The sequence below is a fragment of the Labeo rohita genome, chromosome 15 (genome assembly GCF_022985175.1).
Source record: "Labeo rohita strain BAU-BD-2019 chromosome 15, IGBB_LRoh.1.0, whole genome shotgun sequence".
NCBI classification, from domain to species: Eukaryota; Metazoa; Chordata; class Actinopteri; order Cypriniformes; family Cyprinidae; genus Labeo; species Labeo rohita.
In genome coordinates this window covers 22,384,239-22,401,354 of record NC_066883.1, presented here as the reverse complement: position 1 = coordinate 22,401,354, position 17,116 = coordinate 22,384,239, and the positions used below count along the sequence as shown (strand labels likewise).

The following is a 17,116-nucleotide window of genomic DNA, read 5'->3' as shown; positions in this document are numbered from 1 at the left end:
TAATCAAATGTAATCAGTTACATTAATACAGTAATTGAAATAGTTACACTACATTTTCAACAGGGTAAAGTGCAACCTATTACATTTCCAAAGTACCCTTCCCGACACTGACTATGAAAGTCAATGGCTATCAGCAATTGTTTGGTAACCAACATTCTTCAATATATCTTAAAAAAAAATACAATTTGTTGAGTCAACTTAAAATAATCTTGAAATGTTGTTGTACTAAGTGACAACTTGCATATTTGAGTTGACTTAACAAAGAAATTGGTTTCTTAAACCTAAAAGCTGGGTAAGTTACCCAGCTGCCTTAAAATTTTAAGTTGAATCAACTCAAAAATCCAAGCTGTCACTTAGCACAACTTAGCATTTCAAGTTGACTAAACTTTTTGAGTTGAGTGAACTTAAAATTTTAAGGCAGCCAGGTAACAAATTATTTGTGACCCTGGACCACAAAACCACACAGGAATATTTGTAGCAAAAGCCAAAAATACACTGTATGGGTCAAAATTATCGATTTTTCTTTTATGCCAAAAACGATTAGGATATTAAGTAAAGATCATGTTCCATGAAGATATTTTGTACATTTTCTACTATCAATATATCAAAACTTAATTTCTGATTAGTAATATGCATTGATTTCTCAATATTTTGATTTTTTGCACCCTCAGATTCCAGATTTTCAAATAGTTGTATCTTTGTCAAATATTGTCCTATCATAACAAACGATACATTAATGGAAAGCGTATTTATACAACTTTCAGATGACGTTCAAATCTCAATTTCAGAAAATTTGCTCTTATGACTGGTTTTGGTCTGGTCCATGGTCACATTTTAAGTTGACTCAACAAATTGTTTTTTATAGTGTACAGCTTTGGAACAACTTGAGTAAACAATTACAGAATTTACATTTTTGGGTAATCTATGCCTTTAAGTGTATTCTTTCAAAGTAGGCAAAGGTGAAGCAGAGGTTTGGGTCAATCGGTGTCTCACAGATCCGAATCAGTCTGTCCATCAATACAGCTAATATAAAGCATAGCAGTAAAGAACTAAAATTTATGAGTGATATATATTACCAGCATACGCCAAGCAGAGATGGGCAGAAAAATAGAGTGGTGGACACCAGCCGATGGCGTGGGAGATTGGCCCATTGATTTGTAATGAAAATCCACAAGCTCTCCTTCCTCCCCTCAAGTGGGTTGAAAGCCTTTATTGTGGAGTTACACATTAATAGCGTCCCGCTAATGTCCCACAGCCCACTTACAGGCGTCACCAGCGGCATTGGTGGAGCCCCAGCTGTGCGTCTTGGTGGACAAGCGAAGAAATCTAAATGAAGGGACAGCAGGGACCGGCTCTGAAAAGCAGTATTGACAAGGAGATGGCGTTCTGCCTGCTATCAAGACTGCCGCAGATGGGGAGGTGGCCATTCATAACCTGCCCCGCTGGAGAGGAGGAATCATGTGACGACGTGAGCTGTCGGTTTAATGATATACAGTTAAATAAAAAAATAGTGGAGTTCAAACAAAGTGGAAGCTTGTCAGAATACAGAGGCTGAGCGGGCACGCAGGTGCTTTTGAGCGCCGCAGATGTTTAGCGCATCAGACAAGCTCTTGAGCGAGATGAGGAGCAGGCGCAAAAGGGGGAAAGGCATATATACACATGGCAAAACGCAAAAGGGCTTGTGAAGTGAACGAACACAACCCGAGAGAAGCGGCGCTGGGGAAAAAAGCGATTGGGATACACACTTCACAAGGCTGTGGAAGCGTCAGACGTGCCTCAGAGACTGTTACGGCAGAGGGAAAGAAAGAGAGAGAGAGCGTGATAAAGCTTTACCAACGCCTCGGCACCTGGAAACTGTCAAAGCCTGATTCACAACTTCTGTCCTGAAGGAGGGGCAGACGCGCAGGCACAATAACACTCATTTTCACGCAAGCGCTGCGGAAAAGAGGGTTTAAGGAGGGTCTTCATGCACTGAATGGCTCTTGATGAGAGTCTGAGGCGCACTGCAATAGGTTAATCACTGGTAATCAAAAAACAGGTGTTGAATATTTGCAGTTCCTGCTCATGATCATCAGAACTCGGGAGCGTGCGGTTTAATTAATAGTGATGTCCCTCTCTCGCAAGTTTTTTTTTTGCTCTCCCTTCTGTTTATTTTCTCTTTTTTTCAGACTTTTTTCGAAAGCCATGAAGCACAACTGATTGCATCGGATCACCAAGAGCAAATTGCTTTTCCTCGGCAGAAGAGACAGGCGGAGGTGGGGGTGATGGGGGGGATAGAGGGAGTTTGTCGTTTATCAGCGGCTCAAAACATTTAGGGGCCCTTCAGCGAGGTTTTGGAACGGCAGTAAAGACATATTTTACGTCTAAAGCCCAAACACACTCAAAGGTCACTTTTCAAATATAGAGGAAATACCAAATATTACACAAACTGAAGTCTCTGTACGTGTCCGCAATATATATTTTATAGGAGTCTAGACTGAAAAAAATAAATGACTATGGAGCCATTGGCTCCTTAAAGTAGTAAACATTTAGAAGCCATATTACAGAATCACTTCTGTTTTTCTGTTTGCTCGTGAAAATTATTATTTAAAAAACTGGATCTTACATATCAATAAATTGATATTTTGTTTTGTTTTTTTTATTAAAAATATGACCAACACTATTATTAATTTATACAACCCTGTTGTATATTTATTTTTATTTACAGATTACCATATCAACAGTCAATTACCATATTACAGTCATATATACATTTCAAAATTCAAAAATGACTCAGTGAAAGAGTCAGTTGTGAACAAGTCTCAATGATTCACTAAATGAGTCTGATTCAAACTGCTAACTAAAGGCTGTTTCATGAAACTTTTTTGTCTGACTCCAAAAATCATTTGTTCACTAGAGTCATTTGTCCATGAATTGGACATAATATAAAAACGACTCAGTGGAAGAGTCAGTTGTGAACACCTCTGAATGATTCACCAAATTGGTCAGATTTAGACCACTAACTAGAGCCTGTTTCATTTATTTATTTATTTATTTATCGACTGATTGATTGACTGACATTAAAATAGAACTAATTCTTAAGAGCCATTTGTTCACAAATCGAACATAATATAAAAATGACTCAGCAAAAGAGTCAGTTGTGAACACCTCTGCATGATTCCACAATTCAGTCAGATTTAAACCACTAATTTAAGGCTGTTTCATACTTCTTTTTCTTTTATGTATTTCTTTTATTTATTTATATATTTATTTATTTTTGACTGACTCATTAAAAAGAACTGGTTTGTAAGAGTCATTTGCTCACAAATCAGGCAGAATCTAAAATGACTCAGCAAAAGAGTCAGTTGTGAACACCTCTGCATGATTCCACAATTCAGTCAGATTTAAACCATTAATTTAAGGCTGTTTCATACTTCTTTTTCTTTTATTTATTTATTTCTTTTATTTATTTATATATTTATTTATTTTTGACTGACTCGTTAAAAAGAACTGGTTCGTAAGAGTCATTTGTTCACAAATCAGGCAGAATCTAAAAAGAGTCAGTTGTAAACACATCTGAATGATTCACCAAATTAGTCAGATTTAAACCACTTACTAAAAGATGTTTCTTTTTTTATTTGTTTGGGGCAGGGTTTGTTTGTTTGTTTTTTGGACTGACTCTTTTTTCTTTTTTTACTTTTTTTTTTATTTTTGACTCTTTAGGAAAAACTGATTTTTTTGTATATATATATTGTTGTTGTTGTTTTGAACTGACTCACTGACTGACTAACTGAACTGGCTCGTAAGAGTGATTTGTTCAGAAATCGGACACAATATAAAAATCTAATTCAAACTGCTAACTAAAGGCTGTTTCATGAAACTTTTTTGTCTGACTCATTAAAAAATAATTTGTTCAATACAGTCATTTGCTAATGAGTCATCAATGACATAATCTGAAAATGACTCAGACTCAGCTGTGAACACCTCTTAACGATTTACCAAACTGGTCAGATTTAAACCACTAACTAAAGGCAGTTTCATAATTTTTTCCTGACTGACTCATTAAAAAAGAACTGGTTCGTAAATGTAATTTGTTCACAAATCGGACATAATACGTAATGAAAGAGCCAGTTGTATATACTTCTGAATGATTCATCAAATTGGTCAGATTTAAACCACTAACTAAAGGCTGTTTCATCTTTTTTTTTTTTTTTTTTTTTTTTTTTTTGAATGAATTATTAAAAAAAGAACTGGTTCGTAAGGGTCATTTGCTCACAAATAAGACATAAAATAAAAATCTAATTCAAACTGCTAACTAAAAGCTGTTTCATGAAACGTTTTTGTCTGACTCATTAAAATATAATTTGTTCATTAGAGTCATTTGTTCATAAATCAACATAATCTGAAAACGACTCATGGAAAGAGTCATTGTGAACAACTCTGCATGATTCACCAAATTAAGCAGATTTAAATCATTACTTAAGGCAGTTTTGTTGTTGCTGTTGTTACTTTTTGTTTTGTTGGACTAATTAAAAAAAATAATTGGTTCATAAATGTCATTCATCCTCAAATCTGGCATAATATAAAAATGACTCGGTGAAAGAGTCAGTTGTGAACACCTCATGATTCACCAAATTAGTCAGATTTAAACCATTAACTTAAGGCTGTTTCATAATCATTTTATTTATTTGTTCTTCACAAATCAGACTCGGTAAAAGTGTTAGTTGTGAACACCTCTTAATGATTCACTAAACAAGTCTGATTCAAACCGCTAACTAAAGGATGTTTTAATAAATGTTTTGACTGACTCATGGTTCATAGGAGTCATTTGTCTCAAATTGGACAGTTCATGCACAAGATGATATCACGATGAAAGGCCATTTTAGTCAGTCTGGAGCCCTGTTTTACAGACCTTTCTGCATAAGCACGTCGGACACCATATTTGATACCTAATATGATATCTAATAACACTAGATATTCTATTTAAATGTAATCTATGATTATATCCTTTTACATCACTCCTCATCTGTCTCATAATACATACCATTTGCGGTTAATCTATATAAACATAATCTCACCATCCTTGACACAACACCAGATGCATGTATGATGAAAGCTGGGGGAGGTGGTCCATACAGTAAATTCAATCAGATATAAATAAGACTCTGGATTTATTTAATAAGATGTTTAATCTATAAAAAACGCTCTCATCAGCAATTTCCACCCTATTCATTTTGTAGAGAAGGACAAGACTGAATTTAATAGTAAACCATAATGTGCTTTGTAGAATGGCGTAGAATGTGATATAAATCAGGGCGGGCTAAATTATAGAGGGGGGCAGGACAAGCACATAAAGCACCATTACACCCCACGCTCCTGCCACGGCCAGTGATTAAAACAGGACATAAAGACAAACATACATACAGCGTGGGTTAAAGGATGAGAGCGCCGCGGCAAGGTCTTCCATTTTTATCAGGGCTAATGGAGAAAACAGCAAAAATGGGCAACAGCATTTTCAAGTCATGTGTGTGCGAGTGCAATGTTGCACTACAAAACAGCACGGGAATCATTAGGAAAGGATATAGACTATGGCATATTCAGGTCAAGAGCAAACATAAAGACTAGACTGCAAAACTGTGAGTTTTATAATTAGACTCAAGCCTGTCAGGCTCCTGGGCTACATTATGCCTTCTTCTCATCCATATATAGACCGGATCCATTATAGTACGAGTTCAGTAAGCCAATCGCGTTATTTCAATCCCATCTCTACATCTGAACTCCCTACTTTTCCATCTTTACCATCTGGCCTCTGGAAGCCTGACAAAGTCATTGATCATCCCGACTGCACAGATGTTCAGATGTAGCCGCTACAAAAGAACTTCAAATGCTGTTTAAGTGGGTTAGTTACTGTATGATGGTAAGAGCAGGTCACGTAATACAGGAAGAGCTGTGTGTGTGTGTATCTGTGGTGTTCTGAAGGAGGCAAAGTCCTCAATGTTTTTCCACACGCTTTATTTTAACTCAGTGTGCAACACTCATGAAAACAAGAGACATGATTTATCACATTAACTGCGTAATAGGCCAGCCATAGCACGATGGAGGCACTGCCTCCTCTTAAAGGGACAATTCTCTTAAAAATGAAAATTCTGTTATTAATTACTCACCCTCAAGTCGTTCCAAACCCATAACATATTTTTGTATTTTAGCTTTTTGATCCTGCATAGGCAGCAGTGAAACAATCACGTTCAAGGCCCAGAAAGGTAGTAGAGACATTGTTAAAATATTCCATGTGACATCAGTGGTTTAACCGTAGTTTTATGAAGCTACAAGAATATTTTTTGTGCACAAAGAAAACAAAAATGACTTTATTCAACAACTTCTTTTCTTCCGTGTCAGTCTTCAACGCCTGTCCATGAGAGTACCACAATGTATGTGACGAAGACTGACATGGAAGAGAAGAAACTGTTGTTATATTTGTTTTCTTTGCACACAAAAGGTATTCTCATAGCTTCATAAAATTAGAGTTGAACCACTGATGTCACATGGACTATTTTAGCAATAATGTGGTAGTTGCGTTGCTATTTATGCAGGGTCAGAAAGCTTTTCATCAAAAATGTGTGTTCTGTAGATGAACAAAGGTTTTATAGATTTAGAACGACATGAGGGTAATTATTAATTTTATTCTATTTTTGGGTGAACTATCTCTTTAAGAGACGTTTCTACTACCTGATCTCATCACGAAAATGTACCTGTGGGAACTTTTTCGCACAACACAAAATACGTATTAATAAGTACATATCAACAGTTATGTTATACCGCCGTTATAATGAAACGGCGTTCCTAACGGCATTACTTTTTTCAGTAACAAATAATCAAATGAATTACTGTTTCCGCCGTTACAATGCTGTTACCGTTACTGACAATTAAATTCGCTGTAACTATAATTGAGCTCACTCATCGGAGTAGGCTCTCTCTCAGCCATAGGACCTGCAAAGCTGTGCATCGCATCATGTTGCGTTCTTCTTCTGAGGTAAATTCTGGTTTATTCCTCTCAGCGCGTCTTCTTCCAGAAACGAAAAGTAGCTGAGATGAACTTGACAAATGTTCACGTTTGTTTATGGAGGTTACCTACATGTCCGCCGCACGTGGATGTTTAACATTTGAAAGCAGAGCCAACTGTGAGCGTGATTACATTAGAGATAATAAGTTTAAATGAGAAAAACTGTAGCTTACATTGGTATCATACAGATTGGTTTATCAGAGAATATTTGTTTTCGATATGACTTACTTTTAAAAGTGATGTTTCAAGCTTTCTACAGATTTCTCATGTCTGTAAAGTAGGTATTCGCTGAGATCCAGGTTGTTTTATTTACATGTCTGTGAAGAGAGATGACGGAAACCTAGACGGCACACCGTTTAGTTTTTTTTTATTTTACAATAGTACACTGCTTTGTTGTTATTATGACTGTACACAAATAAAAGCAGACCATTTGCAGTTTCAAATGATACCTTATTCTTATGTGGGATGTTTTTCATTTCCGTGGGTTGAAGCGACCCCAATAACATGATATTTAGCCCCTGGAAGGTGCCTCTCACATTGTCCCACAGCAACATTAAAATAGTGTAGATTAGTGTACAATGTTTTACTCATTTAACATATTTAATATTGGGGATATCCAAGTTATTTGACATATTTGAGCATTTTTCTAAGTAACACAATAGTTACTTTCCCTGGTAATTAGTTACTTTTATGATGATGTAACTCAGTTACTACCCCAGTTACTATTTCTGAGAAGTAACTAGTAACTATTACTAATTACTTTTTTAAAGTAACATACCCAACACTGCATACAGTTACTTTCCCTGGTAATTAGTTACTTTTGTGATGATGTAACTGAGTTACTAACTCAGTTACTATTTCTGAAAAGTAACTAGTAACTATTACTAATTACTTTTTTAAAATAACATACCCAACACTGCATATCACTGCAGTTTCCAACAGAAATTAGAGGCAGAGGCAGTAAAACAGTGAGCACTTTGTTTCCGTACACAGTTACGATTTTGCTTTACAGGCGTAACAAGCTTGCAATTGCGTTTTTACGTTACATTTACTTTTGTTCACCAGCTGGTAGGTTTAGGTGTAGTGAAGATGGTACTTTATTTTAAAACGTCACATTAGAGTTATAGCGCCACTCAACTGACATTTCAAGTCCGAACTGCAGTGACACATACAAAACCAACGTCACATAAAACATATTTTTTACCATCTGTTCCGTGGTAAAAAAAAAACGAAGACTTTTTAGCGCCACTCAGTGGACATTTCACATCGAATGTGTCACGAAATGTACATGGCATATTTCGTGAAAAAGTTCCCACAAGTATATTTTCATCATGAGATCAGGTTCAGTTTTTCTGTTTTACATTACGTGTGCTATCACAAGTGCTTTATACATGTTTTCATGCTATATTTTCATAATATTTTGAATATTTTCTCATCAAATTTTCAGGGAGGCAGTGCCTCCCTTGCCTCCTCATAGGAACTGACCACGGTGCATGTGTGCCAGTTGTGCTAATGGTGGGAGGCGGGGCACCCTGGCAGCGTCCAGATTTCACCCAGCAGTACTGTCTACTGAGCACCGTCCCAGCTGACCATTCGTCAGCATTACAGAAGTGGCAGGTCTGCTAGTGTGGCCGTGGGAGGCCATCCAGCCCGGCGGCCGACTCATTTATCAAGGGTTGTAATAAAGACTAGGAGAGCAGACGCTCAACCTCATAGCTCCTGCTGAACCGCAGCTGAGCAAGTGCGCGTGTAGGGGTCAAGAGGTCAAGCTGACAATCACTCCCCCTTCCATCCTTCTTCTCCAGCACTGCCTGGGCCGACACAGGGCGCTGATAAATTGCTGATTGAGTGATATTGCTTGATCCTAAAAGACAGGGTGCGAGTCTAATGGCTTATCGGAACTGGATGAGCTGCGTTGAGAGGAAGTGTGGCCGAACACTCCCCCTGGTGCCACAGGTAATGGAGTCAGGCTGTGGCACTCACCCTGCTTGAGGGCTGATCTCGGTTGGGTTGACTAGCACCGTGTTTAAGTCGACCCATCACTGACACTCTTATTCTCTCAGTGGAGACCTGGGATGTCTGATCTTACACTGTGCCTGAGCACAGACAGCAGCTCAGACGGCTGCGCTATGTTGCTTGCGCTGCTCTGAGACCAATCGGCACTACAGTTATACCTCAAATGTGGATTTTAATGCCACTGTGTTTGCTAACAAGTGGCTAAATAAGGACTACAGCTACTACAAGGATGTGAGTTTGCATGCTTGATGAATGAGGCAACCATTGTGGGAAAAAAAAAGTGTTAAGCTGTAAATAAAACACAATACTGGAGCATATTTTACAAAACTGAAATACTATTACCTTCAAAATTTCATATTTATTTCAGTCTGACACTTCCAGTTTCTTTCAAATTGATTTTGAATTTTGGTAGCTAAGTGAAAATTATTTTAAAGTAAATCCTTCACAGTTTTCTTTTTCACCAGTATATAGCAAAATGTTAGCAACTTTAAAACTCATGTAGGTATGAGTTTATTTTGTACAAACTTTTACATTAACAACCACAGAGCATATTTTTCTCAAGACTGTAAACCAATATTCGATATTCTAGTACTCAAAGGAAATGTCAGAGGGAACCAGCGGCGAATAAGCCTTTTGGTTTCCAAACAGATGTCATGAACAGTTTTTAGCAACACTGTTAGAGATACTGATGTAATTTTGGGCAATAATAATAATAATTTTATTAGGGATGCATCAATTTAATGATACAATTCTGCCTGACACCAATTAGCGCCCCCCCCAACAAAAAAAATATATATATATTTATAATTATATAATTCTATAATATTTTGAATATTTAAGATTTTTAATGTTTGTTAAAGAAAAGTTCTGCTTATCAGGGTTGCATTTATTAGATTAAAAATACAGAAAAAAAACAGTCATATTGTTAAATATTATTGCAATTTACAGAATTTACAGAAGAACAGAATTTATTTAAAATGGAAATCTTTTCTAACAATATACACTACCGTTCAAAGTTTGGGGTCAGTAATTTTTCTTTCTTTTAAAGAAATAAATACTTAATACTTAGTTAAATTAATGTTAAATTAATATAAATTAATACTAATAATATGCAAGGATGTGTTATCTTGATTAAAAAAATGATAGTAAAGACTTATATTGTTAAAAAAGATTTCTATTTTGAATAAATGCTGTTATTTTTAATGTTTTATTCATCAAAGAATCCTGAAAAAAAGCATTACAGTTTCTAAAAAGAATTCAGCAGCACAACTATTTCCAACATTGATAATAAATTAGCATAATAGAATGATTTCTGAAGGACTTTTGAAAAAAGTCTTTTTTAAAGTAACGTTAATAAGTAGATTTTACTCAAAACTATGGTACAGATACATCATGCATCTCTATTTCTTTTATCTTCATTATGCAATTTCATTGCGTGTTCAAATATTTTGATTAATATATTTCTGTCAAAGTGTAAGTCTGCTTTAAATGAGAAAAGCAATTCCACGGCAGAGATTCTAGAACGGAGCTCCATTAAAATCTTAACGTTGCATTACAGGGAAGCAGCTGGTAAAGCTGGTAAAGGTTCCTACAACATCTTTACGCCAACTGCTCAGTCATGCACACTTGATTTCTGTTGGTTGAGCATGCAAATCAATATTCACTGATTTCATGTACACTTATCCTGCACTGAAAAGCACCATATTCCTATTTACATTCATACATACATGCTTAGACGCATCTACTGTATGTAGTAGAAATGGCTGCAGATTACAAATTTAACTATATATCTTTTGCTCACAATGCCATGAGGAAGCCGTGGGGGTGTCCTGTACGCCAGTGAACCTCATTTAAAAACATTCATACTTGCTAATGCACCATCGCCTTGCTCAAAACATCCGTAACATGACTCACATATTTTTTTACACATTAACATTTATCTTCTCCTGTGTGCGTGTCCTGGTGTGCATGCGCTAAATGTGTATTTACATCTGCGTCTATCAGAGCAGGACAGCTCGGGCCCGAGCAAATTGACCCAATGACCTTCCCGCGTTTCTTGTATAGCCCATCATCCATTTGTGAGTGGTGGGCCCTGCTTTTAGCCTGCTGTCTGTGCTCAACGTGGAATGATGGAGCTGTGCATTAGTCAGAGTGCTTTTCAAGGTAAGAGCCATTCAGCGCGCAGCCCTGAAGCCTCATCACACCCGTCCTGAAGGTGACTGATCGGAAAACACTGACTCATACACCTCTCAACGCTAAAAGGTCAATGTTCGAATCACCAATATGTAATCAATACAGTGCAAAATGTAATTAGCACAGACAGACAAAGAGAAGTCTGAGGATGGAAAAGCTCTGTGAAGCGCAATTTAAATCCTGCCACCTAAAACTATGAAACGTACCGCATTTGCAAATGAAAGATTCTTCCCGAATGATGAGGGGTTTGTGAGATGATTGCTTCGCAAGTGTCTCTGCAGCAGCTACTGACAGCTGAGTAAAAGTGGTAAAAGTGTAAAGGTATTCTCGAATTGGAAGAGCATCAAGACGGAAATTGTGTATAGATTAAAAAATATAATTTGACTAAGTTGGCATGCAATTAAATTCCTGTTCTTTCTTACTTTTTGAAGGGCAATGACATCGAATAAGATACACAGAAAATTGAGTGCTGCGCATCTCTCTCAACTGCATGGAGCAGCTTTTGACAAACAACACAGGATTATCCCTTGTATTGCTCGCAGAGCTTTTACAGTAAGACAAAAAAAAAAAGAGTGAAGGGAATTGTCAGACAAAAGCTAAAAACAACACAGAGCTCTGAGGTAGTGGTGTACAACAGCTTTCTGGAGTGAAAATGAACTGCAACATGGACTATACACTGTGCCTGGAAAATTTCTGGAGCAGGTTTCAGTGAGCAAAAGGCATGGCTAGCATTTGGTATTATATGTGACCCTGGACCACAAAACCAGTCTTAAGTCGCTGGGGTATATCTGTAGCAATAGCCAAAACTACATTGTATGGGTCAAAATTATTGATTTTTCTTTTATGGTAAAAATCATTAGGAAATTAAATAAAGATCATGTTCCATTAAGATATTTTGTAAAATTCCTACTGTATATATATCAAAGTATTAGTAATTAGTAATATGTATATTAGTAATAATAATTATGATTAGTAATATGCATTGCTAGGAACTTAATTTGGACAACTTTAAAGGCAGTTTTCTCAATATTTTGATTTTTTTGCACCCTCAGATTCCAGATTTTTAAATAGTTGTATCTCTGTCAAATATTGTCCTATCCTAACAAGCCATACATCAATGGAAAGCTTATTTATTCATGATGTATAAATCCCAATTTCCAAAAATTTACCCTTATGACTGGTTTTATGGTCCAGGGTCACATATTTTTCAAGTATTGTTTGATTTTTAATGAATGTTTTAAAGACGAATGTGAACTTTCAAACAGCTCTGCACTGATATAATCCTCAAAACAAATGCAAGTTGTGAGAAACTAATGTGAAATGATCAATATCAAATAATACAAGAATGTTAGATATGAAACATGCAAACTGTACAAAAGATGTCAATTACAGCGTGGTGTAAAAGAAATCTGGATGAAACAGGCCTACAGTTAATTCTAGAACAAACCAATCTAATGTTAAAACATCGTCAGTAACACTACAATAAGGTACAATTAGTTAACATGAATGAACAATGAAAAATGAAAATAGTCATTCATTGTTAGCTCACAGTTTGTTAACTAATGTTAACAACTTGTGATTATGCATTAGTAAATGTTGAAATTAACATTCAGGTTAATAAATGCTGTTTATTCTTAGTTCATGTTAACTGAAGTAGTTAACTAATGTTAACTAATTAATTGTAGTGTTACCACATAAACATGCTTTAGTTTAACACTTTTTTGTGATTAAGCTCTAAGACAAAATAAATTAAAATAGCTCTAGAAGAGATTTAAAGAAGCTCACATAACTATAAAAGGATTTTCCCTTTAAAAAAATGCATTTTACAGTGAAGATGCGGATTCTGAAAGCATCACTGAAGGTGAATAATGTTCCTTAGCTTCCCCAAATTAAAAACCTGTTGAACCTAACAAAACTTTTCAGCTCTGTTATACATGATTACATTTAAAGCACTGATCAGATAAATCTATAACCGAAGATCTGGCTTGTGTACTAAGTTGTGTGACAACTTACAGCCCTTACACAAACACACAGATCTACTGAAACATATAGATCGCTGGCTCGAATAAAATAATACAATGCTCTAAATAAATATGAACGAGCGTGGAGCAAATAGGAAATACATTGTGACGCGCGGTGCTGTTCATCCTGTGCGTGCTTTATCACAATTACGCCGATGACTTTGTGACTTAAGAGTCCATCTGTTGTGAAATGCATGATGAGAGAACGCATTTCTGCTTGGGTGCAGTCAAAGTACTACTAATGGAACGTCTTAAATAACCTTCCTCGACACAAATCTGCTTGAGTTTTTCTCTCTCTCCGCCAACAAATGTACAATACAGTGAGAAATGGGTCTACCCGTCGGGGTCTGTGGAGCTGCGCGTACCCTCTTCCGCTTAATCGCGTGGACAGCAGAACAAGTATCAAATGTTTAGAATTATAAATCTAAATTCTTACCTTGCCCTCGTGCCATCCACACGCCAGCATAAACAGCCAGGATCAGAATGACCATGTTTGGTTTGTAATTTCTTGTCGAGTTCATGCTCGCGGCAGTGGGTTCCTATCAGAGAATATGTCCTTGTATTAAAACACTTTCCGAATAATTAAAGAAGAGCAGGACGCGAACGTTCCGTGAGACCTCCGCCGCACGCGTTGTGAGGAACGAGGACGCTTCGCGAGAATGGGAGCTCTGATCAGATTTGTAATTGTGAACGGAGGAGAGCCAGAGAATGTTCAATTTCTGTCAGCACCTCTCAGACTGAGTCGAGCCGTTTCAGCACCGCGGACAGCTCCTAGCGTCAGCAACTGGAACAACTTCAGGCTTCGCGCAAAGTTTGTACCGTACATAATCTAATAGTGCCCTCGATTAAATGGCAAGAGTATTACCATTTGTATTTCATTTCAACTGCCGACTGAGGCGAGAGGAGGAAGTGGTCGACTGTGCTCCACAAGATCAAAGGGCTCGGGTTAAACAGTTTACTCTAGTGTGCACACCTACAGAGAATACTTTTTTTTATATGAAGCGTGTTTTCTGTAATAAAAGTCATATTGATATATTTTGCAGGGCATAGCGTAATAAATGCATTTGTGCAACTGTCTACAGATTATAAAAAAGGAAAAACATTAAGAGGTTGAACAGATGGTGAATAAGGTTGTCAGATGTTTTGTTTTTATTTCATAAAGACAAAAAATGTAATTAAAATCAACATAAAATAATATATTATTAATGTTTTAAAAAAAGTCCATTTTCATGGGACAAGAAAAACATTTGAGTATGTAAGAGTACTTTTAAAATACACTACCAGTCAAAAGTTTTTAAGATTTTTAAAGAAATCTCTTCTGCTCACCAAGCCTGCATTTATTTGATCCAAAGCAAAGTCAAATTTAGAAATTTTACTATTTAAAATAAGTGCTGTCTATTTGAATATAATGAAGGTTTAAGTTGATCAAAAGTAATGACAAAGACATAAATAATGTTAAAAAAAGCTTTCTATTTCAAATCAATGCTGTTTTTCTGAAATTTCTATTCATCAAAGAACCTGAAAAAAATTTGCTCAGCTGTTTTCAACATAATAATAATAATTATAATAATAATAATAATAATAATAATAATAATAATAAATGTTTTTTTTTGTTTTTTTTGAGCAGCAAATAAGAATATTAGAATGATTTCTTAAGGATCATGTGACTGAAGTAATGATGCTAAAAATTCAGCTTTCAAATCAATACAATACAATATATTCAAATAGAAAACAGTTATTTTAAATAGTAAAAATATTTCAGAATGTTACTGTTTTTGCTGTACTTTGGATGAAATAAGGGCAGGCTTGGTGAGCAGAAGAGACTTCTTTAAAAAAAAAAAAAACTTTATCTTACCGTTCAGAAACTTTTGACTGGTAGTGTATATACACATAGTGTACTATTGAAAAGTTTGGGGTCAGTACCCCCAAAAAAATAAGTAAATAAAATTATGTGTGTGTGTGTGGTACTGCAATATCCAGAAATAAATAAATTATGATATTGACATATTGGTAAATATGTCAAGTACATATTTAGTTTTTTTGATAATACATTAGCAAATGCTAAAATTAACATTAACTTGCTGACATATTTATAAGAAATGCACACATTTATTCTTCAATAATGCACTAAAAATTCAATCATTGCATTCAATTCATATTCAAACAAAAAACACTAAAAACAGTATTTTTTAATTTGCAAAAATCTTATACAGTATTACTGTTTTACTGTGTTTTTGGTCAAAAAATGTTGCCCTTGTAAAAATCTTTTAAAAACATTTTTTTTTTTAAAGTTTCCCCAAACATTGAAAAATGTATATTGCATACTTCAACCTTTTTATCAAACAGTAAGTTTAGTTCAGGTCAAACAGTGCAATTCTACAAAAAAAGCATGATGTTCATGTTATATTCAAGACTCAAAAATCCATATATTTTGACCTTTCATTGAAAAGTCAGTTTTGTTCAAGTCAGAAGGAGTAATTCCAATAAACATCTTGAATGTTTAATATTTAAAGTAGAAAATTTTCTAAAAAATATATTTGCCCTGAAAATATGTTTGAAAACTTTTTAAAATGCCATGCATTTGAAGTGTAAGAAAAACATTTTAGCATTTACCTGATGGTTACACAGCTTGTTAAATCTGTCTCTAAACAATAACTTTCCAATTACAGCAATATCACAGCTATTTGCAACAGAGCCACTGTTAAGATTTTTTTATTTTTATTTTGCTGAATTCTTTCCCACTGGAATGGGTCATCCTGGTGAATAAAAACATCTAATTATAAGCAAACCGCCTTCGTTTATAGCGACAATTTAAAAGAATCTAGACAGGAAAAGGGGAAAATGAAAATCTCAAAACTTGCCTCTCCTAAAAATTACCCATACAATGACCTGCTCATCAGTTCCCAGTATTTGCACTCCACAAAGAACTAAATGGTAAGGAAAAGAGCAACACTCATGAAATATACATGAGGCGAGACAGAGGACTTTGTGGCAATAATATAGAAATGTTAAGTGATGCCGCAGAGCCGAAGAGTTATGAACGTTAACCACCAAATGTTAATGCAGTCCTCATCTGCCGGCCATTATTGGAATTATAGGAAGCCATCATCACCTTTTCATTCCTCCATATTTCCCTCTGAGCCTGCTCGTGTTTATGTGGAAATGTTCTCTGCCTGTCTGTGTAATAATTACTGTTCCAAGCTCCGTGGCGAGACTGAAACTGGTAATTATAATTGCACACTACAAAAGTAAGAATGCTGAATTTACAACCTGTTTAAACAAACTTAACAAGCAGAAAATGATTGATTTCTTGATTGAAGCACTGCAGTCCTAACCAGCTACAATGTATTCTGTCTGTTCGAATGCAGATGTTTCACAAGAACGGGGTTATTCCCCTGAAGCTAGACTGGGCCGGGGATCACTGAAGCATTAAGGTTGCCTGTGCCTACCAGCCAGTATCCTGAGGTTAAATCATATCTGTGTGTCAGTGCTTAAAGGAATATTTCAGCCAAAAATGTAAAATTGTGGCATTGTTTAATTTCATTCCAAACCTTTGTGACTTTTCTTTTGGGCAACAGAAGGTATTTTAAAACAGTTTTTGCCCATAAAATGAAACTCAACAGGGTCCAAAACAACAACGGACCCCATTGACTTTAATTTCATGCACAAAGTGCTTCAAAATGTATTCTCCTGCAATAAAAGAAAAAGTCACGCAGGTTTGGAACGGCATGAAAGAATTTACATTTTTGGGTGAAGAGTCCCTTTAAATCAACAATTTGTTGTGTGTGTTTACACTTGTAGTTTGGTTCTCTTGGTTCAGTTTTATAAAAACTGCAAATCTGGACGT

The 17,116-nt window shown here is 35.8% G+C and overlaps 1 protein-coding gene across 2 annotated transcripts in view; it reads right to left on the bottom strand.

Moving 5' to 3' along the window:
- sez6b (seizure related 6 homolog b) overlaps positions 1-14,091 on the bottom strand; it is a 238,284-nt gene extending 224,193 nt beyond the window's left edge. For both annotated transcript variants that reach the window (XM_051129430.1, XM_051129431.1), the window contains exon 1: positions 13,706-14,091. In XM_051129430.1, the coding sequence (XP_050985387.1) occupies positions 13,706-13,790 (85 nt within the window). In that variant the 5' untranslated portion in view covers positions 13,791-14,091. The remainder of the gene's footprint in view (positions 1-13,705) is intronic.
- Between the last annotated feature and the right edge of the window lie 3,025 nt (positions 14,092-17,116).